Genomic DNA, 25,359 nt, shown 5'->3' with positions numbered 1-25,359 from the left:
GGTGCCTTCTAAAAAATGATACCATTCTTGAAATAAATCCATGATTGCAATGAATTCTTGTTGTAGATCTCATAATTAATCTTAGCTGCTAAAACTTTTTTGGAATAGAAAGCTATTAAATAGAGTTTGTCATTTGTTCCCATTTTTGGTAATATTGCACCGAAGACAAAGTCTGATGTATTTATTTTAATAAAAAAATGCCTTGAAAAATTCAACATAATATAAGATTGATGCAAAAGTAAACTCCTTTTTTAAAGCATCAAATAATGCTTTGACTACTTTATTTCACTCAAGTTTGTTTTTACAAATCAAATGTGTAAGTGGAGTTACAACTTGAGAGAAATTCTTGATAAAAATCTGATATGAATTAATAAAGCCTAAAAAGTATTTCACATTCCTTATTATTTTTAGAATCTTCCAATCTATAATAGTCTGGATCTTTTTTAGATCTATTATTAATCCTTCATTGGAAATGATGTATCCTAGAAAGTAAATTTCAGTAATATGGAATATGTACTTTTTAACTTGGCGTATAATTGTGCATCTCTAAGTTTTTGTAACACATCACAAATATGAACTTCATGTTCATCTCTGTTCTTAGAATAGATTAAGATATTGTCTAAATAATAGATAATAATACCATCAAGAAACTCACAAAAGACATCATTCATTAAATATTGAGAAGCAGTTGGTGTATTCATGAGTTTAAAAGGTATAACATTATATTTAAAATATCCATATTTAGTTCAAAACATAATTTTCTATTCATCTTTTTTTTTAATGCATACCAAATTATATGCTCATTCTAGATCCATTTTTGTATAAATCTTTACTGATTTAGTTGATCTAAAAATCTTGAAATAAAAAGGTAGACAATATCTATTCTTAATAGTAATCTTCTTAAGTCGTCGATAGTCTACATATATCTGCAAAGATCTGTCTTTTTTCTTCACAAATAAGATAGAAGCATGAGCTAGAGATTTAGAATGACGTATGAACTTCTTAGCCAAGTTATCAGTAATATATTCCTTGAATGTAACCAACTTGTTTTGTGATAGGCTATAGATTGGTCCAAATAGTGGTTGAGTTCTTTCATAAAGTTTGATGGAACAATCATAAGATCAATGCCCTAGAAGAATCTCAATGTTCTTTTTTTCAAAAGTATCTTAGAAATCTTGATATTAGCTAAGAATACTACTTAATATCTTTTCACAATCAAAAATAGGCATAGCATAATACTTCTTTTGCAGCATGCATAAAAGCTCTTGCACCTACTATTAAGGATTTAGATGTACTAGATTTATATATTTCTTCTTAACTAAAAAGATTTTGGATTAAAATATCAAAAAAATTAAGGTTACAAGAAATCTAATCTATTTGAGGATTATATTTTTTTAATAAAGATAATCTTAAATTAACTAAATTAGATAAAGAACTTATTATGTTAAATATTATTATATTATTATAATCTTTAATTGCTACATCTAAAGAAATGGTTTCATGCATAATATCTCCAAAAGATAGCAAATGAACATTTATGACTTCTACATGTACAAGTTTATTTTTTTATATTTGTTTTATTAATGATATCTCTTATTTTTTGACAAAATCTTTATTTATAAAACAAGTTGAGGCTCTTGAATCTAATAAAGCTAAGACTTTGTGATTTTTTATTTCTAAATAAACTTCTATTGTAAAATAAGGTGAAGGATCTATGGAAAAAACAACATCTTTACTAGAAATTATATAAGATTTCAGCCATATGATCCCTAATATAGATGGAGTAACTTTTTTTTCAATACATCGTTTTCTTTGGCAATCATGCTTTTCATTTTGTGATTGCATTGTTTCTTTAGATAATATTGAGCAAAGTATTTAGCTTCTTTACAATATAAGCATAAGCCCTCTTCACATTGTTGAGTCTTTTCCTACTTTGTCAAGGATTTAAAACATATTGTATCAATTTGTATTGATTTTGGTCTTCATGAATAAGTTTTTGAAAACTTGAGAGCTATTTTTATTATTTGACTTATTCTTTTCTAGTCAAATCTTTATTCTTGACTTCTTTCAAATAATCAATTGTTGCATGCAATGGCTTAAACAATAAATTATTCTAAAGATTTTGTCTTTGACATTAACAATAACAAATCTTTGATATTATCCTTCAATCCATATCAAAATTGATTAATTAAGACTTTGTCATTCAAGTCCACGTCGCAAGTGATATTTTAGAATTTAGCAGCATATATAATAGTTGACCATGATCATTACCATAAAGATAAGAGCTTAGTCTTTGCTATTCTTTGTTGATCACTTTCTTTAAATATGGTTGTAAATACTTCTAAGAATGGATTCAAATGATAATAGAATTATAAATTCTTTTCTATTAAAGGTGCAAATTATGAGAGAGCACTTTTTGATAGAAGTGCATGTATAAATTTGATCTAAGTAAATCCATTAGAGTATTGGAAGGAATGCAATCTTAGATAAAGCTTGACTTATTGCAAAAATCCTTGAAATTTTGATCTTGTTCTATCAAACTTCTTAGGCATATTAATCCTTGTCTCTATCATACTTATAGAAGCAAAATTCTTTAGATTTGGTTGCGAGATTAATCTACTTGCTTCTTTCAACAAAACAACTTATGATAGACTTTGAACTTCTTCCATAGATGTAGGCATAGTACTTCTATAATTCACATTGAAAATATGTAAGATTTTGATTATTAGAGTGTTGACAAGTTTATAAAGATCTGCAATAATTGCAAATCTATTCTCACTTCCACTAAGAGTAGCATCCATAATCTTTCCTTCTATAAATAAGTCAAATAAATTCAAAAATTTAAATTAGAGAAGAATAATCTCCAACCTCTAATACCAAGTAAAAATATCTAAAAATTAAGATAATCCACTCTCTTTAAAAAAATATTAATATTTAAAAATAAGATTTTTTTATTTAAAAGTAGATAGTCCGCAATCTTCAAAACACAACAATAGAAGTGGAATAATCCACTCACTTCTAAAACAAGACAAAAAGATTAAGTTAGTATTCTTGTCAAATTATTAAAGATATGAATCTCAAAGAAAGAAATCATCAATACACTCTTATATTATTGAAAAGAAATAGAAAGTTACTCAAAGATATTATAATATTAAACTCAAATGGCTATTTTTAAAAATAAAAAGATTAAAAAGTCTTGAAATAAGACTAAGGACTAAAAAAGTGTTGACATAAATAAAGAAGGCTTTATTTTTGCCTTTATATATACTTTTAACTAGGAGTTGAATAGAAATATCCTATAAGACCTTTAAAATATGTTGATTTTGTAAAACATGTATCTTAACTTGTAAGGCATGTTTTCTATATGAGCACCATATAGTGAGCTTGTTCTGTAAGCTATCAATATAGGACTAACTTGTTGAGTAAGTTTCTAACCTACTAATTAACTAAAAATATATATAAATTCAAAGCAATATCTATGAATCTTCTAGGAAGCTTTTCTAGAAGATATCATAAAATTAACCTATTATTATCTACTTTTACTTACTTCTATCTAATTATATAGATATTTACTAGAGTATCTATGTATATCCATAACAAAAAATTATAAAATTATTCTAAATTCTATAAAAATAAACCTTGTACTTTTAAAAGAAGTTTAAAGTTAGTTCTTCCACCTTAATCTCTTATCTTCAAATTTTTCATACTTTGCGCTAGGTAGCCATTTTAGTGGCTAGAGGTCTAATTTTGATCCTATCTTACAAACGATTAATCCTTGGATATCAATCCAACTTATCCTAGAAATTGTTTAGCTCGATCCTATCCTAAATTTAATGCTAGTATCAATTATACTAATTATTTATCTCTTCCACCTTGTTTTTATCAATTTTATGGTCTTGCTAAGACACTTAAAGAATTTCTATAGCCAAGAAGGTAAAATTTATTAATCAACCTTTAATCTACTAGCTATTAAGACAAAAAAATAAACAAAGAAGTATTTTATAAAAGCCATATTTAAATGTCTTGAATTATTATAGAACCACGATAATTAGATATTAATTATAAATTTATTTTTGATTATATTTTCACCATATAATTATATTATAGGATGATAATAGTCTCATATTATATGATGTTTTTCTTAAAAATGCACCAAATACTTGACTATAGAAAATAAAAGAAATTTACAACAACTAGTCTTAATAATTATAATAGAATCACATATTGATTTTAATTAAATATTAATAAATATAATCAAATATTGATCAAGTTTAATTAAATTTTTAAATAAATTATTTAAAAAACACAAATAGATCCTAAATTTTTTTTAAAGAAATTCTAAAAAAATTCAAAAGAAATTTTTAAAAGAAAATTTAAAGAAACCATAAAGAATCCTAATAAAATCCTAATGAAATCTTAATGAAAACTTAGTCAAACCTAATAAAATCTTGAAGAAATTTTAATGAAATCCTAAAGAAATCTTAAAGAAATCTTAAAGAAACCATAAAAAATCCTAATCAAATCCTAATGAATTTCTAATGAAAATTTAATCAAATTCTAATGAAATCCTAAAAAATCCAAAAGAAATCCAAAAAGAACCTTAATGAAATCCAAAAGAAATCCTAAATGAACCATAAAGAATTTTAATCAAACCCTAATAAAATTCTAATAAAAATTTAGTTTAATCTTAATGAAATCCTTAAAAAATCTTTATCAAATTCGAAATTCCAAAACAAATTCTAATCAATTCCTAAATAAATCCTAACCAAAATATAACTATTTTAAATCAATCCTAGAATAATTTTAGAATCTCAATATCTATTGATTAAACCATTGATCTTGCTTAAAATTTTATATACTTGTCAATTCCTTAGTTAAAAATAAGCACAATAATTTTGAAGGAAATCGAACTTGCAAAATGAGAAAAAAAACATCATAATCCACTTAGGTATCAATTGATCTCTATCTTTGACCTTAATATTGATCTTCGAATAATAATTATTCCTAATTGAATTGTTAAATTTCTCTCAAAATTAATTTAAGTATTGGAAGGTAACTCAACTATTAGCTCCATCAAAAATTACTTCAATCTAGTAGACAAATTTTTGAAAATCTAAGATAATCTTACTAACCTAAAAATCTAATTTTTGAGACTCTAATCAACTTGAACTTCAATAGCCTTTAACCTAACTATTTGATCAAGCTCAAATTTACAATATATGTTTAGTATACAAAAATTCATAAATCCACAGAATTCCACTTATAGATCTACTATGTAGCTTACAAAATTGTCCAAATTCTAAACTCTATTTTATTTCACAAAATCCAAAGTCATCCAAATCAACCCTAACTTTGCAAAGCTTTTACAAAGTAATTACAAACTCAAATTTCTTAAAACTAATGCTCTAAATAATCATATAAAATCTTTTTTCAAATTTCTCTTTTTGATTTGCAAAAGAATCCTAGAATTACTATAGATGTGTAGTTTTGTCCCTTAGGATCTGATTTTGATCTAGGATGACAACCAATCCTCTCCAAATATCAATGTTTGGTAATTTGTGGTAATTTTTGCTTTAACTCATTTTTAAGTCTCTCTTAAATATGATTGTATTAATTTTTTTTTATCTTATTTATTTTAATTTGGCTCATTTATACTTCTAAAAAATAAATAGAAGTCCCTTTTATAAAAAATATCATTGAGACTAAACTTTTTACTATCTTTTTATAATTTATCATTATTTTTCTATTACATCTTTCTACTAGGCTCTTCTATAATAACATCCATATTTTTATTTTTTACCATATAGTTGTATTATCACATGGTAGTAGGAGTAATAAATTTCTTTTAATAGTAGTATGTAATACCTATATCTTTTATATATTTATTTTTATGATGGATTGATATTTAGCTTCCTCTAAAAAAAAAGAAGCTATAAGTTGGTGGTAGCTAAAGTATGATGATATCAATCTTTTGAAATCTTCAATCCAATTTTTTGTTGTTTTAAATAAACAAACTTCAAATAAATAAAATTTAGGATTTAGGATTTGAAAGTAAGATTTAGGATTTTAAAAGGATAGCAATCTTCTTTTAAAAGAAATATAAAGACTTTCAAAGAAGATTTTGGACTTTCTTGTATTTGTTTTATAAATGTTTAATTAAAGAGCTTGTTGAGAATATAAAGAGTAAGAGAATTTATAAAGAATTTTTTTTTATTAAGTGTTGTGTATATTATGAAATTTTTTATAAAAAAATAAGGCAATTAATAGGAGCCAAAGGCTTCATATTTTTTTAAGGCAATATCTTTCTCTATGATATATTGCTACATTGTTTTCCAAGCTTACAACTCTAAAGTACTTCAAAACCAAGAATTCACTCACTTCTCTCTTGCACTTGCTTCACAATGAATGAAATTGTCACTAACCTTGATTACAGAGAAGTAACACAAACTACCTTCATTTTATTAAAAACCACTTGTATATCGATTTTTGCTATGTGACTAATGAAGTTTTGAATATTAGAAGCTTGGATACCAACTACTCCATGAGCACAAACGAAGTTAGCTGCCAATCTAACAACAATTAATGTGTATGTCCATATCCATTGATGCAAAAATTATTTTTTAGCTAGTAGCTAAAAATTTATTTTGATCAAATTTTAACCCATTTACGCTCAGTCCCCATCTATTATTGACGACAAAATGCCATGTGGATAATAGGTTGCTGACCTAGTTGAAATAGGACATTCTATAGATTAAAAATATAAGTGTGGTTGACAATGGATCGGCTACCTTATATCTATATATACGCATGAGCATTGGACGGATGAAGTAAAAAGGTGCAACCTTGACCAAGCTCAATAAATATTTTACAAAATTAGACAATTGATAACTTAGGGTTACATCATTTACCTCAAGCAAGCAATAACACTTGATTATAATTATGACAGGGAGATTCATAATGGGTTAATTGAGAGACACAAGTTTGATATGCATGAAGTTATGAATAGTTAAATTAAAAATTGAAATTCCTAATCTCGAAATGTCACAAATTTGTTAATTCCTTGATTTTAACTTGATCGGAGTTTGCAGTAACAAGCAATTATGAAGCATCAGAAGCTAGGACCATTGTGAAAGCACTAGCTTCAACTGGGTGCTTCAGCACTTTGGCAAATCTTGAAATTTAGTTGGAACAGACTCACAACCTCTAGAAATATCACATCATCATGACCACTGATTAAGTGAAGATACTATGTTGTCACATCATGAATTCAGCAATATCCCACCACCTTCAAATAATAAGATTGAGGATTTCAGAGGATTCTGCAGACATGGATGAAGCCTAAAATTTTGCAGAAAGCCTAACTGAAGGATTAGAGACATGAATTTCATTCCATATAATGGTGATACAATGTTGCATAATGGTGGTAACAATTTCAACCAATATGAACTGCGGCATTTGTAAAATGATACTCGTACCATTGGAGTATCATAAATGTTGCTATCCCTAGAAAAAACTTGAGGCATCTTGCGTTGAAAATTGTTGAGGAATTTGAAATTCAAAAGAAGCAAATCGAAACGGATTCTGAAGTATAAACTTTCAAGGATAAAACGTATTGCAGCAGTTGCAGGCTGGTATGGTCACATTGGATCCCAATAATATCTAATTCTCAGCGCATTTCTGTTAAAGTTGCACAAATTACAATCTATTTTCAATGTCGTAGCCCTCTTAGTTGCACTAACACGTTACAGATAATTTGTTGCCGTAACTGTAGTCGGCAGCTTGGCTCATGCTGTAGGTGAATACCGGGCAGCACTAAAAGCGCAGACACCTGCACACGAACTGAGCTGGCGAGACAATCGTCATTCGAACCACCATCCAACGCACAACTATCTCCTCAAACGGATTCCTCGTTCAGTAGAGAATCTGTAAAATCCAGAACATTAACATCTCTACAGTACCTGGAAATTATCACAAACCACTAAACTCAATCCCTGTGATCCTTCTCCTAAGCAGGTTTTGATAAGCTGTAAATAGCAAGGCCCACCACAAGAATGCCCGCACCTAGAAAAAAACCGGACGGTAAGGATGGTGGAACTCCCAAGTAGGGCCACGGGAAAGTGAAAACCCAAATTGCGAGGGGAATTGACAGTGTTGAACAAAGAGAAGAAACTATGGCTGAATAATGTTTCAATAAACTAAGGGAACAGATGTTGAAAGACATATTTACTACAACATACAGCAGAGGCACTAAAGGAGCACCTTCACAGCCACTGATTTTGGAACCATAGTTGACGAAACACATGTAACCTTCACTAAGACTCTGTCCAACCTGATGAAAAGGTACTCCTCGAACGTTGAACACCACTGGAAGGATCATGGAGACAAAAAGTGACTGAAAAAGTGAACCAAACGTATTCACAACAAAGAGGTCCAAATTTCCTCCTTTTAATTGTTTGGCACCATCTCGGAACACAAGCTCCTTCAAAATTGACGAAGCAGCGAAGAAAAATGTTGAGAAAATCATTATACAAGGCCAAAAGTAGCCAGACTGCTGTAATGTGTCCACACCAATCCCTCCCGATCCACTTCCAACCACAACCACAACACCAGCAATGACCAGCAAGCAGCCTCCAACTTGTCCAAATGTATAGCGCTTTCTCAGAATGGTCGACGAAAGGAGAAGTTGCCAAACTAAAAATACCTGAAATAAGATTGTGTTAGATTTTAAATTTGGATGCTAAAAAAATGCAAAGGCTGAATTCTAAATACGTTTTCATCAACACTGCTGAAAGCATGATAGGCTAAAACACGCTGTTTCCATTATTCGTTGCAGAAATTCAAAAGAGACAATAATCGTTAAGCACATCACACGCTGGTTTACAAGTACCTGAGTCAGAACTGGTATAATGGCGCCGGGAAGAACTGAAGCAGAAGCCATACTCATGGCGAGCCCTAAGGCCTCCAAGGCACCAACCAATATAAATCTTGTCTTCGGAATAGAGAGCATCTCCTTTGTGACAATCCCTGATTGGTAACGCATTAGGAGTATCGTCGAATAAGTAACAACATATATAACTGTGTTGAACTGTGCCAAAAACAAAGAATATTTACTTAGAGGTACGAGAGCCATTTTATGCAGAATCTTATTGGCGCTCGCTAACAGAACCGTGGCCACAACCGCGCAAACAAATTGCACGTCTTTCAGCGAGAAACTTCTGCCTAGTATTGCAAAAGAGTTAAAATATGCTTGATCCCCAGATGAAGACGACGCACTCGATGATGCCGCATCACAGACTAATTTCTTCTTCTTCACATTCGATGACTGGCAACCAACCAAAACATAATCAACACCAAATTGACGATACGCAAGCCGCGAAAGATACGTAGTTGAGTTGATGCTGGCTTTTGAAAGATAGAAAGATGTTGTAGGAACAACGCGGAGGGACAGCATCGATGCCGGAGAATCAACGTTAACCTGAGGACGAGCACCCAGCGCAAACGAGCTCTTGGGCACAGGAACAAAGCCCCCAAATTCGGAGGCATTAAATTTAAGCGACTTCATCAAATGCATTGATAAGGCCATGGCTGTCCAAGCTAGATATTTGAGAAAATAATAACGATGATGATCACAAATTACTGACAAATCGTTTCTCCCTCAACGATTACAGTAAAAGAAAAATAGAAACCTGAGCACCCATACAAGACCTCAATCATACAATTTGAGTTCAGCAAACACTCTTGTCCTCAACCCACTGTTCGCAGCTCAGAAGCATGCCCCAGTCAAAAGCACATTTCAGACTGGAAATCCTCTTTGAATTCCCCTCGGCATTCCTCCTGTATTTCCAATCGCTGTTGTCGTCCGTTTATTCAAATGAAGAAACTTCAAGTCTTCTGTACGGTCATACAAAAATTATGAAGTCCAATCTTGTAACAAAAGCTCCTTTATCACACCCTCTCGTCCCGGTCTCAATAATTCGATTTCAAGAGCTCTGCTTTCACTGCCAAGTCTATGATTACCACCGAGAATCTGTACCAAGACTAACTGCTGGTCATTAACACCATATGGTTTTTACTCCAAAACCAGCCATCAGATTCCAATAAACCATCATGCCCACTGCAAAATCCATCACATGTCTTTGCTGTCCACGCTTGGTTCTTCAACGCCTACACTTTCTACTCAGTCGAAATAGTATTCCAACAACCTGCACACCACTACAAGCAAGATAATCAGCATCTTCTCAAACGTCAGTTCCAGAACAGGTGACGAACTACGTGGCAAATTTAGAAGCAACCATCTGAAAACCGATTTTGAAGACGCAGGACAACATTAGTGGGACCAGGCTACAACAGCTGAAGCGAGCGCTCAGGCTAATGACCAGTAACTTCCTAATGCCAGGCCCATCTTACACACGTCGATCGCTCTGCACGCATCCCTAACTCTCTCTCTCCTTCAAACGATCCCTCACCAGCAGGATCTCCTATCCTTTGAGCCCTTCTCCACCCTTTCTGTACAAGTCTCCTGGCACCGAATCGAATGTGAAGCGACAAAATCTATTCCTGTTCCTCTCGAGCTTTTGGCAGACCTTAAAAGTGAGAACGATTTGAACCAGCAGTTTTTTGCTCATCCGAGCTGCAAGGATATGCGGTCAGGAACCTTTCACCAGGTTCACCTTAGAAATATAAAGCACATTTGTAGACTTTGAACCCTGAAGCAGTAAAGGGAAGAAGCTTCATCAAACCTGAAACATCTTAATTAGGAAGGGTTGAGCAGACAACCAACAAACGCCACCATTTCCGTGAATTTTGTACGCATTCCCTCTTCGTCAAATAAACAGGCGCTGAATCGGAGTTTGGATTTGAAGCCAGCAATCTACCTCTTCACTTCGTAGATAGTCTAACGAAAATCTTCCTTAACTTTCCAAAGGATTCAAGGCACATACTGAGCCTGTGAATTGAAGTCCTCTCGCACCCAGATTCTGGTGGTTTTCTCACGCATTCCGGTTTGGACTTTCGAGAGCGTCTGTCAAGGTGTACATTTTATAAACATGGCCAATTCAAGCAGATCGAAAGCTGAACTGCAGTTATTCTCACGCAAGATGTCGAACTGAAGATTGTGAATGGTTGACTGCAGCAAGAAATTTGAAAGATTGACACTTTCTGTTGATCCTTCGACATTCGCTCTTGAAGGTATTGACAGCTGTTCAATCATATTGTTCAACATTTGCTTGCTTGATGATGAAACTTTTTTTTTTTTTTTTTTTTTTTTGGTAATTACTCTGCGAGTCCGAAAACTTATTAATAAACTTGTATGGATGCTTGGTAGAATATGAAAGATTTTTGGTGTGATTAAATAAAAAAAATTCGAATTTTTGAAATCTGAAATCATGGTTGTAATCAAAATATTCATAAATCGATTGAATACCATGTTAGTTCCTGTACTTCGAGCATTCGTAGTTTCTCTCGTTGCTGTTGAGCGCCTATACTCTTTCTATCTAATTGCGGTTCGGTGTTAGGGGCGGGGTTGGTGTTGACTCTTATTGTTGTGGCATGCGAAATTTCAAACAGTGGAAACAATTATCTGTGCTACATTTTTCTCGACTATGGAATCATCTGTCTAAATATACGCCGAGGAAAGGATCGAGAGGAGTGCTCTTTCTCTTTTCGCTGAAAAATTCTAGCATCAGGTATTTCTTAAGATTCTAATTCAGCACCTGTGAAACTGGGAGGAGTTTCCGAGTGCTATTATAATTCGTCATTTTCCGAATCGCAAGTGGTCAGATAGAGTGCTTGAAGCACAGTTATGGTTGCTGGTAATCACGGATTTGCGCGCAGGGTATTAATTTTTGTAAAGTTTTGTGCAAGATTGCTCTATTAGGTGGTTTTTCATGTTCGTGATTTGGTGTAGGCAGTATTACTCGACTATTGTCCCTTGATTAGTTCGATGAGATGTAATTTTCTGTTCCCTACAGGAGGTGTAGTTACTAAATTAGAGGATAGGAGGGCCTATAACAGAAGCAGTGAGTCGACTGTAGGCATCGTTAGACATGAATTGTAGACGTTACTTCAAAATTCTCTGCAGATCTTACGATACTGGATGTATTGAATTTTCGAGCTGGATTGTAGGTGATCCTCAATTAGATGGTTACATTCAGTAGGCGATCTTGAGTGTTTCCCTTGGACCACAAGCACTCAGTTCGATGGTTACGTTCAAGTTCTCCTCAGTCTGCCGTATAAATCACGAGGAAGGTCATAAGTACGGTGTTAAGCACAAGCCGTGTTTTGCTGAGTTTCTTTTCAAGACATGGAAGAGAATCTAATTCATTGAGTTATTGCTGAAGGAGGTCAGTTGATGCCAAGATGCAGACCACGATCATCCCCAATGTTGGTGCGGTTTGCGTGAAACAGGAGATTGACGAAAAGCAGATTGCTTTTACTCAGTATGTTTATCTGATCACACCAGCTTGTTTTGGAGTTCAGGGTATCGAGGCATGCTTTCAAGGATGTTCTGACCTTGTTAGGGTTTAAAGTGCCAGAAGTGACTGCTGAACTGGAAAAGTTTAGTGAATACTCATCTTCGAACTTGATTGCTAGAAACTTGGATCCTGCTGGATTAATTAAAGAAAACGCCATTTTACATCTGAGAGGTTCCCCTACTTTTAACAGCGTCAAGATATTTTTAGCAGAGCAGGGAGGTAATGTCAGAAATCGTAATGGCGACTTCATTTCAAACGAGGAAATCTCGAAAGTACAGTTGTCTTCGCACGCAATGAAAATACTGCTTTCTGTCAGCCGTTGTCGATCTGAATTTTCATATCTCCTTGGCTTTCAATAATTACACTCAAGGTGGTTTTACACATTTGATTGAAATACTTTTTTGCAGTGGCAGGAGCGATAGAAGGCTTTGACGGCGACTATGTCCAGAACAAGAAATTCTTATTGCTCAGAAATCACATATTTACAATAATTTGCAGTTCTTTCTAAGATCGTCTGCTCGCCTGTGTTACCTGCTGACGGGAATGTGCATTCTGGTGCCACGCCTCCTTGTATTGGACCTAGTGAAGCCAACATGGTGTTTGTTGCCTCTAACATTGAAATTGGCCCCAGCATGGAAGCTTTGGAGCAGCAGCCACTCTCCTAATCAGGTCTCCCAATTGGGTTGGAGCTGCTTAGGCTGCATTGCGTAGGTTACAGTTGGAACGTGCCGAAGGAGAGGCGTAGGAGGTTCCGCAGGCCGATGCGTCCTGGCTTCATAACTCTGGCCGTGTTTGGCAAATTGGATCGCGATACGGTACCTGGAAGGCGTTCTTGGCTCAAAATGCTTGGCTCAAAAATCAGGTTGCCATCGGTTGATGTTATTTGGATTTTCATCTGACAGAACATACTTAAGAGTTTTCTTTCTTAGCAATACAATTTTGATGAAGATGACGAACAGGTTGTGTTATAATTTCACGTAAAACATTACATTGATCTTGACAGAGATATTTTCACTGGAGTACTGTTTTTTAATGTGATGAAGAAATCGGTGAAGACCGACGAATGTGCTATTCAAGCACAGTTTAAATGTGAAGTAGACTTGATTGATTGATGGATTGATTATATATACATGATTTCTGATTCTTCGTATTGAATATTTTTAATATATGAAATTAACGTATCAAAATATTTTTTTTGCTTTGGAATATCTTCTTATCATAGAGAATTTAGACTTTTATCTCGTACAATTGAAAGAATTTCCTCTTACTATAAATTTTCTCAAATTTTTTTTGTTTAAAATATTTGTTGCCATTGCAACACTTCAATAACACTTTGATATCAATTATTGGAATTTCAAATGTAAAATTGTGAACATATCAAAAACACTGAAATATACATATGTCTACAAATAAAATTATAATTATCACTTTATTGGTATTTTGTTAACATAATAATATTTGCAAATATTCTTATTTTTATATTTTTTTTAAGTCTAATTGCAAAATACTGTAAACATGTACAAAATATGATATGCATTGTGATGCATGGATTATATATGTATATATATATATATATATATTTTTTTTTTCCTTAGAACTTTTAAAGAGGTAGTCTTTAACATGTTCTTAATGCTATGTTTGTAATTAAGGAGACCAAACATATGACACAATTATGCAATAAGATTCAAGCAAATTATTATTACATTGATTATAGTTGGTATTCTTGCATATTCAGATCCCATTTCACTAGTTGATATTTTTGAATATTCTTAAATTTTAATCTAAATTCATTTATTGATTAAACTAACAAATTATGTATGAATCAAAACATGAATTAGAATATTAAAAAAATTACATAGTTTAATATTGCAATAAAATTTATATTAACTATACTTTATAAAACCTCAAGCATAAATAAATATATAGATTTTAACTAATAAATAAGTTATTTTAAAAGAATAGAATTTGCAATAAATGCTAAGTCTTTGTAATTGATAAAATCATAAATAAAAACTAGTAATATTTTATTTATTTATTTATTTATAATTTTCTTCATAATACACACTAAAATATATTAAAAATTAGAGTAATTTACAGATAAAATGAAAAATAAGATATCATTTGTATATGTACAAAATTAATGTATAAAAAAAAATTTATACAAAAAATATAACTCTATAAAAATAAAACTTGTTTAAATAAATTTAAATACTTTAATATATAAATAAAAAATACATATTATTACATTAATTTAACTTATAACATAAATTATATGATTATGTTATATAAGTTTAAAAATTGAATAAAAATATATTTTGTAAATACGAATAAATAATTATTTTATATATATTTATTAATGATAAAAAAATTATAAAAAAAAATTATAAAAAATTTGACATAAATTAATTTATTCAATGCTATCTTCTAAAATAGAATAAGAAAACCAAATATAACTGTACATAAGAATGATTTTAGGTTGAAAATATATCAACTTTTAAGATTAGATATTGAGAGTTGTTGTAAAGTAGAAACTAAAAATTAAAGAATGACATAAATTGTATTAGAAATAGAAAAGTTATTAGAAAATCTTAAAATTAAAGATTTGAAATAAAAGAAAACATTTAACTTATATCTTGTAGAAGTACAATATAAAAATATGATAATTACAATAGTGCAAAGTAATATAATTGGAACATAACTCAACATGGTAAATAAAAAATTAATTTTTTCTTATACAACAAATACTTGTAAATATGATTAAAATCACTATAGAATAAATAGTTAACTTGTATTGTGACCATTTTTTGTTTACATTATTATGTAGAATTAAATGTTCTAAATGTAAAATAGAATTCAAAGCCAATGAATTTATTCAAAAAAAAAAAAAATTGATATTATATCTTTATAAGATGTTACGGACATCTAACAAGATTATTTTAAAAATATTTTTAGAATATTTCAATAATATATTTTAGAATATTTCAACAGAATATTTTATAATATTTTAAAAATATTTCTAAAAATATTTCTAAAATATTTTAGAAGGTTTTAGAAGCTTCCTAATACCTAATATATATTGGAAGTCAAGGCTGAGAGAATCCTCAATCTTGACAATACATCTCTTAGAGCTCTAGCTCAACTTCTGTAGTGTTGATCTTATACTTATTTAGTTTAATTAAATTTATGCTAGCTTTCTTGTTGATATTTTTTTATTCAACTTCTTTTTTGATCTTATGTATAGTATATTTAAGATAATTTGTCAAGACTTTCTTCTTATCAATACTAGAGCTTGATCTTTTTTGATAGAGTAGATCATCCATCTTCTTGAAGGCACATAAGCACTTTAGATATTGCAGATTACTCTATTCTAAAGAAGAATTGTTTAGAAACTCAATTTTTTTTCTTTTACAATAGCTAGAGGTAAAGATGTTAGTATGATCCAAGTTAGATGCTATTATAAACAAGTTGAATGCTTCATCTTGTAGCATTATTAAAATTGAGGAATTTTTACAAGTTTTTATAGTAATGTAAGACTTAAAATACTTCAGCCTATAATACAACGACCTCTTCAAGTATCTATATGCAATGAGGCAATGGCACTTATACCTCAATAAGAAAACTTACCTATTCAATAGCATAAAGAGCTTCAAATTAATCTTCCAAAAAAGTTTGATGGTACACATTCTAAGTTTTGAAGGTTTCTTAAATAAATTTAATTTATAACTTTTTTACAACTTGAGCACTATCTAACAAAAAAGTTACAAATTGATTTAGTTGGAATCTTACTTATAAGAAAAGCTTTATCTTAAATTGCTCCTTTATTTGAGAAGAAATCTCTAATCTTAAGCAACTTTGAAGTTTTTTTTAAAATTATTTGTAGAGGCATTTGAAAAACATGAAAAGGCTTAATAGATGACAATAAAGATTTTCTTATTACTTTAAAATTCATACTCTATATCAATTTATATATCTAATTTTAAGCAATTGACTTACGACATCAATTTGGATGAATAAGCTTTTATGTATTAATTCTATTAAAGACTAAAAAAAAATATTAAAAATTTATTATTATCATTAGTTAAATCTCAAATATTCAATGAAGCCATCTGCCAAGCTGTGAAGTATAATAGTTGATTATTCTAATGCCATTACAATCAATGCTTATCGACTTTTATAAAGCAACACATTAAAGATTTGTACTCTATTATTTTAATAAATACATTGCTTCTACACTTTGGCACTGAGGATATGCAAATTGATGAAATATAATTCAAACATCTTAAAGTAGAAAAAAAGAAGCATTGATTTGAATAAGACCTATATATGAATTATGATAAAGGAGGCCACAAATCTAAGAAGTGTCTAAAGAAAAAATGTATAATTAAGTTTAGAAGTACAATCATTCAAGAAAATAAAGAAGTTTATCTACAATAAAGAATAAGCAACTAGACATTCTAATATCTCAAGTTTATTAGGATCCATCTTTTTTTATCCAACTTACTTGTTGTTTTATTACACCTTTATTTCTTGGCCCTCAAAAACTTCAAGCAACTTCTTTATTAGATTAAGAGGCATTTTCTTGCTTTTAAAATGAGAAATTTATCAAATTTAATAAAATTCTTCTAGTACAGAAGTCAAAACTTATACATATAGAAGTAATATATGGTCGATTTTTATCTTTAGGCAATGTTACTTATAAGCCTATACTACTAGAAATATCATTTAAAGACTATAGTAGCAAAATAATATTCAATACTATTAAAATCTCATCCAATCTTATCATTTTAGGACTTTTTTAGTTGAAAAGATATAATTCGTCTATAGATTAGAAATTTTATAAGGTTAAATTTCTTATAAAAAACCTTCAAATAAAACTTATCAACAAGTCATGAACTACAAAGCCCTTATTTTTTAGAACAAAGATTTTTGTGAAGATAGCTAAGAAAGAAATGTAATTTTTTTATTTATGCAACTTCAGCTTGTGAAGAAGGAAGATTGTTAGTAGCTATCATAAATTAATATAAGAAATTTAAAGATGTCTTCAAAAAAAGAATGTTGATATATTGCCAAAGCATCAACTATATAATTGCACCATCAAACTTTAAGAAAGGGCTCAACCACTATTTGGCCTAATCTACAATCTATTACAAAATAAGCTTTTGACATTAAAGGATTATATTGATAAAAATCTTACAAAGAACTTTATTCAACATTCCAAATCTCTAGTAGGTGCACTAATACTTTTTGTGAAGAAAAAATATAGATCTTTACAAATGTATGTTGGTAATTATAACCTCAATAAAATAATAGTAAAAAATCCTGACCTATTACCATTGTTATTGAGGCATTTGGAGCAATTTAGTCAAGTCAAAATATATATCAAAATAGATCTCCCAAGAGCATACAATTTGATATGGATTAAAAAAGAGATGAATGGAAGACAACATTTTGGTCAAAGTACGGACATTTTGAATATAATGTCATGTCTTTTTTATTCACAAATGCTCCAATTATATTCTAACATTTGATGAATGATATTTTTGAAGAATTCTTGGATAAATTTTTTATCTATTATTTTGATTATATCTTAATTTATTCCAAGACTTCTAAAGAATATGAAGAACATTGTCACGGATACAAAATACAGACTTGAAATCTAACAAGAAGTTCAAGAAGAAGTGGCAGAACTAGATTAAACAGATGAGTACAAAAACAACACCAGAAAGATGAGCTAGAACTCCAAGAGATGTGTTGTTGAGACTAAAGAACCCTTCAGCCTCGACTCCTATAAATACTACTGAATAGGAAGCTTCTCGAGCTACTTCTGCTAATTAGGACGCTTCTCCAACAACTTCTACTAATTAGGAAACTTCTCGAGTAACTTCCTAAAATCTATCAGAATATTCTAGAACCTTCTAAGAGAATCTTTAGGGAATATCCTAAGAATCTTCTAGAACCTTCTAAAGGAATCTTTAGAGAATCTTTAGAGAATATTCTAGAAGAATATTCGAAGAATCTTCCAATGTATGTCCATGACATCACCTCCTCTTCTAACTTCGAGGTCTCCGAGAAGCAATGTTGTTATCAGTCAATACCAACGCAAGAAAATGAAAATCTGTCGCATCACATCCGCTATGAATTCCAATTGTTGTTCGCGAGGCAAATGATTCATCGGCCCTTGGAGCCAACGGTAGTGACCAACACCTTCAACCTCTGACCAAGCGTGGACTTCTGTGTCTTCATTGTGAAACTGTCCTCCAAACACACCTTCTGGCTGACCGTCGTAGGCAGGCTCGACTTCAAATACAATTACTAGCGATCTGTTGCTCGGTATCCTCCGACGTCGTCGTGGTGCAGGCGGTTCTTCATCTCGCGGTCGTCTTCGTGGGCTAGTCGCTTGAGATGACATAACAAGTGTAGTATCTTGACTATCCATGTCTAAAGGCTAAAATGATGAGAGCAAAATATAGTTGCTAACAAAGTTCTACACTATCGAACTATGGGTTTTGGAGGTGCCCTCCCCCCTTTTTATGCTACTTGATGAGCAAGCTTCAGCAAGAAGCTATCGTTGAATTGGCTTAGGTTTATGAGGATATCGTTGATGAAATTCTTGTACCTTTTTTGGTGCATTGGCAAGATTTTCGGCACGCTCCCACGTTCGTTCATTGATGTCGTATCCACTCCAATGCACTAAATACTCCAATTTTCTCCTATTACGCCGTGAATCTAGTACCTTTTCCACCTCGTATTCCTCATGGTTTTCAATTTCGATACTTGGTGGCGGACTTTGTACTCTTTGGAGAAAAGCTGACTCTCGATAAGGTTCCAACAAAGACACGTGAAAGACTGGATGTACCTTCATAGTAGCTGGTAACTCCAGACGATATGCCACCGGATTGATCTGCTTCCCAATAACAAATGGCCCTAATCTCCGATAGTCCAATTTGTCACATGGCCGCTTGGTCTTAATATTCCGTCGAAGAAGCCATACTTTACTTCCAACTTTAAAAGTAGGCACCTCATTTCGATATTTATCTGCAGATGCCTTGTAACTCTCTTGGGCAGATTGCAATTGAAGCTTCAACGTCGCTTGAAGCTCCGATAGTTGCTTCACAAATCCTTCAGCTGCTGGGTTGTTATTTGCTGAAGAACTCAATAAATCGAGCTTGGGGTGGTATCCGCAGTTGGAGAAGAATGGTGTTTGTTGAGTTGACGCATGAAGAGTGTTGTTGTATGCAAACTCAACAAGCGGTAGATATACAGTCCAATCATCTTGTTGATAGTTGATGCTGCATCATAAATATTGCTCCAAAACTTGATTCACCTGCTCCGTTTGACCGTTAGTTTGAGGATGAAAAGCCGAAGAGAGCTTAATATCCACCTTCAATATCTCAAAGAGGAACCTCCAAAACTTGGATACAAACTGAGTACCTCGATCCGACACGATATCATCTGGTAGGCCATGATAACGATATATGTTATCAAGAAAGAGTCTTGCGGTGTCTTCACTTGACGATGTTTTCTTGCAAGGCACGAAATGTGCCATCTTTGTAAATCGATCCACCACAACAAAGATGCTGTCAAATGAATTCGATGGCGGTAGGTCCGTAATGAAGTCCATAGAAACTGAAGACCATGGTCGGTGCGGAATAGGCAATGGCTGGAGAAGTCCATACGGACGATGTCGAGGGATCTTGGATCTTGAACAAACATCACAAGAAAGGACAAATTCCTTCACATCCTTCCACATTTGGGGCCACCAAAAATCTCGTGAAATGAGCTCCAAAGTCTTGTTGAATCCAAAATGTCCCGCAGCTGGAAAGTCGTGGCGAGATTGAAGTACTCGGAGTCGAGTTGGTCCTTTCGGGATATACAACCGCTCTTCAAAATACAGAAGATCTCCCTCCACCTTAAACTTGTCATTATCGACACGTTGTTTGATGTCAAGAGCTATAGAATCCTCAATGGTCGCAGTACGTACCTCGCTGAGGAAGCCGTCATCGATAGTTGCAACAGTAGCAAAAATCCTGAATTTTTCTGGTTTCAACAATGTTGTACATTGTTGATCAAACGCTGCTTCTCCAGCCTTTGGTGCAAGATACGATCTCCTCGATAATGCGTCAGATAATCCTTGCTGTTTTCCAGGGCGGTAGGTGATAATAAAGTCAAATCGTGATAGAGACATATTCCATCGAGCTTGACGACGATTCAAAATTTGAGCTGTCATGAAGTACTCCAAATTCTTGTGGTCCGTAAAAATAGTCACTGGATGTGCAGCTCCTTCGAGGAAGTGACGCCACTCTTGGAAGGCATCCACTATAGCAAGCAACTCTTTGTCGTGGATCTCGTAGTTGATCTCAGCAGCAGAGAACTTCCGTGAATAGAACGCAACTGGGTGAAGCTTCTTGTCTATGCCCATCTGTGAAAGCACAGCTCCCAAAGCAAAATCTGAAGCATCGGTCTCTAAATAGAAAGCCTTTGCAAAGTCAGGGTGTACCAAGATTGGAGCCGTAGTGAATGCCGTCTTGAGATCTTGAAATGCTTTTGCTGCTTGTGATCTCCATTCGAGCTTGTCTTTGCTTGTTAGACGCGTGAGTGGTGCAGCAACTTGAGAATAATTCTTGATGAAGATCCGATAGAAGTTAACAAATCCAAGAAAACACTGAACATCTCTAACCGTCTTCGGAACTTCCCAGGATATAATTGCTTCTACCTTTTTTGGATCCATCTTCAAGCCCTCTGTAGTCGCAATGAAGCCCAAAAATTCCATCTCATTCTGGTGAAATTGACACTTCTCCAACTTGGCGTAGAGTCCTCGTTCGCGTAGTTTTTCAAGAACCAAACAAACGTGCTTCTCATGTTCTTCTTCATTCTTGGAAAATATCAAAATATCATCCAGATAGATGACAACAAAGTCATCGAGGTACTCCCGAAAGATGTCGTTCATCATATGCTGAAAGACCGCTGGAGCATTGGTAAGACCAAAAGGCAAGACATTGTACTCAAAATGGCCATACCTTGTACGAAAGGCTGTCTTCCATTCATCTCTTTCTTTGATTCGCACAAGGTTGTAGGCTCTTCTTAAATCAATCTTTGTAAAAATCCTTGCACGTCCAAGTTGATCTAAGAGGCCGGAGATCAAAGGTAAGGGATAGCGATTTTTCTTGGTCACCTTGTTGAGTCCTCGGTAGTCCACGCACATCCGTAGTGAGCCATCCTTTTTCTTCACGAATAGGATTGGTGCTCCAGCTGGCGACTTTGAATGTCGAATAAAATTCTTGGCTAGATTCTCATCGATATACTTCCGCAATTCTGCCAACTCCGTCTGCGATAGGTTGTATATTGGACCAAAAGGTGGTTGCGCTCCTTCCTCTAAGTCTATGGCGCAATTATATGATCGATGTTCCGGCAGTATATCGGCGTTTTTCTTCTGAAACACGTCTTCAAAATCCCTATATTGCTCTGGTATATTCGATATTGAGATATTCTCGCGGCTAGTTGGAACTGCATAAATGACAAACGGTGCGCCTTCTTTGGACGATCTTAGGAACGCTCTCGCTCCAATAAACATGGATTTCTTCATGTAGGTTCTACCAACAGGTTTATTATTATTTTTTTCAGGAAATGTTATCCTTCGTAGCCTCCAATCAATGGACGGATTATGATCTTCTAACCAAGAAAGACCAAGGATAACAGGGCTTGATGGGGTTCTAATAATATTAAAAATAACGTGACTACTATGGTCCTTAAACACCACTTCTATAGGTTCTGATTCGTGGGTAACGTTGCCTGACAATAAGGGTCGTCCATCTATCACCTCTACGTGAACAGGTTTGGACTTCTGTACTAAACGGATCTTGTGGCGTTTAGCAAACTCTTCATCTAAAAAACAAGTAGATGCCCCCGAATCCAATAAAGCTAAAGTTTTTTGTTTTTGAGGGCCTAAAAACAAAGGAATTGTAAAACAACGGGCAGGTTGGACAGAGAAGGAGGAACCTGATTGTTGTCGTGATATTAGATTGTCCAGCTGCACGGTTCTTACTGTGGCTGGGCGTCGTCGTTTTCTGGAATCATCGCACTTCTAGTCTTGACAGGGTGCCAATTTTGCTTCTTTGGGCAATTTCCAACCTTGTGACCTTCTTCTCCACAGTACAAACATAACCCTTCCTCCATATGCCGTTTCTTCTCTGTTGGAGTAAGAGATCGGACACGCACCGTATCGATTTGCATGTCTGTTGCCTCCGAATGTGAGTTTAAGCTATTTGCAGACATAGTCACATCGTAACGAGTCATTTGGTGTCTTGGACGTTGGTCTTGGCGACGCTGGAATAGGCGGTTGTCACACTTTACAGCTTGGCTAATAGCTTCGTTGAGCGTTTGAGGATCAGGAAGAGATAACAGCAAGTCCTTCACATCTTCCTTCAAGCCCCAATAAAACTGACTCACCAACGCCTCTTCACCCCAATTAATGTCACTTGCCAATTGTCTGAAATCCGAGGCATAGACTGATGCAGAGCGTGTTCCTTTTCGTAGCGATCGGATCTTTGTTGTAGCCCATCGAACTTTATCATGCTCGCCAAATGCTTCTGCAAACGCCTCCGAGAACGTTTCAAAGTTGCTCAGGATTGGCGATCACTTCTCGAACAAGGGAGTAAACCAAGACAAAGCTTGTGCTGTAAGCAAGGTTCCAACAAGCCCAACACGCGCTTCCTCCGTCAGATAACGTTCGGGCTATAAAATTGTTATCAACCTGATTTGGTTGACAAAACCTCAAAACTTGGAACGAGTTCCATCAAACTTATCCGGAAGACTAACTCGAGGCTCCTTTCGTTGTAGGACTACTCGATCTTGTTGAAATGGAGGTAGAACTGCTTCTTCTGGCGCAGAAGTTTGAGGCTGATATGCTTTAGATGGCGCTATCCCAGATGCTCCATTGTTATGGAGTCCTACCATGACTCCTTCGATCTCTGTTGTCCTATGTGACAACGAGGCAAGAACATTTATGATGGCGTCTAGTTTGGATTCCAAACTTTCAGCCATTTTAACGTCTTAACCTTCGGCTAACCTTCAGAAAGAAGAAAAAAGAGTTTTGACAAGAGGACAATATTGGTTCACAGGAGAGTACTCCGCAACCTCTAAAACGCCTTGAGACTCCAAGATGAGGGGTAATCCACTCTCTCCAAGAAGAATAAGGCTCCAATATTGAGAAAGAAGAGATATCAATTTAGAGGAGGGTAATCCGCAACCTCTAAAACACTAGCACACCTTCAAGAAGAGGGGTAATCCACTCTCTAACAAGAAGGAACTAGCTCTGATACCAGTGAAAATGCAGTCTTGACAAACTGTCACGGACACAAAATACAGACTTGAAATCTAACAAGAAGTTCAAGAAGAAGTGGCAGAACTAGATTAAACAGATGAGTACAAGAACAACACCAGAAAGGTGAGCTAGAACTCCAAGAGATGTGTTGTCGAGACTGAAGAACCCTTCAGCCTCGACTCCTATATATACTACTGAATAGGAAGCTTCTCGAGCTACTTCTGCTAACTAGGACGCTTCTCCAACAACTTCTACTAATTAGGAAACTTCTCGAGTAACTTCCTAGAATCTATCAGAATATTCTAGAACCTTCTAAGAATATTCTAGAACCTTCTAAGAGAATCTTTAGGAAATATCCTAAGAATCTTCTAGAACCTTCTAAAGGAATCTTTAGAGAATCTTTAGAGAATATTCTAGAAGAATATTCGAAGAATCTTCCAATGTATGTCCATGACAAACATATGAGATTAGTCTTGCAAAAATTATGAAATATAGGATTGTGTGCCAAATTAGAAAAATATATATTCTATTAGCCAAAAGTAGAGTTTTTTGGATATATTATATCTAATGAAGACCTATTAATAGAACCAAAGAAAATTTAATTTGTAATAAAGTAAATAATTTCAAAGATAGTATGAGATATACAATATTTTTTAGGATTTGCTAATTTCTATCAAATATTTATTAAAAATTACTCCCAAATTATTACTCCTCTCTTTTTATTAATATCTAAAGATAAATTAGAACAAAAATTTTAAATACAAAAGACTTTTCAAGATTTGAAGGCAACTTTTATTTTAGTTCCAATCTTAATGCATTAAGATTTTATAAAAGCTTTCTATTTGGAGACTAATATTTTTGATTTTATATTAAGAAATGTATTATCACATATGAAAAATGATAGAAAGCTCTATATAGTTGCATTTCATTCCAAAAACTTTTTAATTATAGAGATCAATTATGAGATTCATACTAAAGAGCTTCTTGTGATTGTAAATTCTTTTCAAGAATAGCATCACTTGCTGAATGGTACTATATATCTTATGATTATATATACACATTATATAAACTTTATATAATTTTTAGAGACAAGAATTTGATAAAAATAAATAAACAAGTATAAAAAAATAGAAATAAAGAAGTATGTATATTAAAAAAAAATTGGAATGGCTATTGCCAAAAGACAAAGAAACTAGAGACTCTTGAATCTAGACTAAAAGCAAGAAAAAAATTGACAAGAGTGAAGATGGCTTCAATCTTACTTCTATATATACTATCTAACTAAGAGCTATGTGAGTCATCAAATTGACTCATTAGTTATTTTAGGAAAAAAAGATGCATTTAAAGTACTTAAAATCACAATATATGGTGAATAATATAGAAATATTTAGAAAAATAGAAAATTAGAGTATTAATTGTAGAATTGGAGTCTTAATAAATCTTAGAAGTAATTATCTTAGTTCATTTAGTATTTTTATTTATTTATTATTGAGCATTAAATAATATTTATCAAGGTTAATATTTATATTGTCCTTCTATCTATATATATTATTTATAAGAAAAACT

At 32.9% G+C, this 25,359-nt stretch overlaps 2 protein-coding genes across 9 annotated transcripts; one reads left to right on the top strand and one right to left on the bottom strand.

Moving 5' to 3' along the window:
* Positions 1 to 7,362: 7,362 nt before the first annotated feature.
* LOC112283019 (protein CLT2, chloroplastic) lies at positions 7,363 to 10,875 on the bottom strand. Of its 6 annotated transcripts, none has more exons than XM_024521320.2 (3): positions 10,740 to 10,875; positions 8,888 to 10,202; positions 7,363 to 8,701 (listed from the first exon to the last, which is right to left on the bottom strand). In XM_024521320.2, the coding sequence occupies exons 2-3, from the start codon at positions 9,581 to 9,583 to the stop codon at positions 8,006 to 8,008; spliced, it is 1,392 nt and encodes a 463-aa protein (XP_024377088.1). In that variant the 5' UTR covers positions 9,584 to 10,202; positions 10,740 to 10,875; the 3' UTR covers positions 7,363 to 8,005. The 6 variants fall into 6 exon arrangements, with proteins under 6 accessions (XP_024377088.1, XP_024377085.1, XP_024377083.1 ...); XM_024521317.3 differs by having other exon boundaries at positions 8,888 to 10,212; positions 10,740 to 10,861; XM_024521315.3 differs by lacking the exon at positions 10,740 to 10,875 and adding an exon at positions 10,467 to 10,595 and having other exon boundaries at positions 8,888 to 10,212.
* Positions 10,876 to 11,047: 172 nt separating this feature from the next.
* On the top strand, positions 11,048 to 13,492 carry LOC112283020 (uncharacterized). 3 transcript variants are annotated; one of them, XR_002970000.3, is made up of 4 exons: positions 11,048 to 11,187; positions 11,566 to 11,684; positions 12,339 to 12,437; positions 12,881 to 13,492. XR_002970000.3 is itself a non-coding variant. In XM_024521323.3 (3 exons), the coding sequence occupies exons 1-3, from the start codon at positions 11,548 to 11,550 to the stop codon at positions 12,903 to 12,905; spliced, it is 261 nt and encodes an 86-aa protein (XP_024377091.1). In that variant the 5' UTR covers positions 11,288 to 11,547; the 3' UTR covers positions 12,906 to 13,492. The 3 variants fall into 3 exon arrangements, 2 of the variants coding, with proteins under 2 accessions (XP_090106470.1, XP_024377091.1); XM_024521323.3 differs by lacking the exon at positions 11,048 to 11,187 and having other exon boundaries at positions 11,288 to 11,684; XM_090250344.1 differs by lacking the exons at positions 11,048 to 11,187; positions 12,881 to 13,492 and having other exon boundaries at positions 11,254 to 11,684; positions 12,339 to 12,871.
* The last annotated feature ends 11,867 nt before the right edge of the window (positions 13,493 to 25,359 follow it).

This window comes from Physcomitrium patens, chromosome 5, assembly GCF_059467195.1.
Source record: "Physcomitrium patens ecotype Gransden chromosome 5, ASM5946719v1, whole genome shotgun sequence".
NCBI lineage: Eukaryota > Viridiplantae > Streptophyta > Bryopsida > Funariales > Funariaceae > Physcomitrium > Physcomitrium patens.
This window is presented reverse-complemented; position numbering and strand designations above follow the sequence as displayed.

Bases quoted from the DNA above. Each gene is read 5' to 3' on its own strand.
- LOC112283019 (XM_024521320.2), bottom strand. From the start codon at position 9,583: ATGGCCTTATCAATGCATTTGATGAAGTCGCTTAAATTTAATGCCTCC. The intron at 8,702-8,887 runs GTACTTGTAAAC...ATCTTATTTCAG, and splicing joins TTATACCAGTTCTGACTCAG to GTATTTTTAGTTTGGCAACT.
- LOC112283020 (XM_090250344.1), top strand. From the start codon at position 11,548: ATGCGAAATTTCAAACAGTGGAAACAATTATCTGTGCTACATTTTTCT. The intron at 11,685-12,338 runs GTATTTCTTAAG...TTATTGCTGAAG, and splicing joins CTGAAAAATTCTAGCATCAG to GAGGTCAGTTGATGCCAAGA.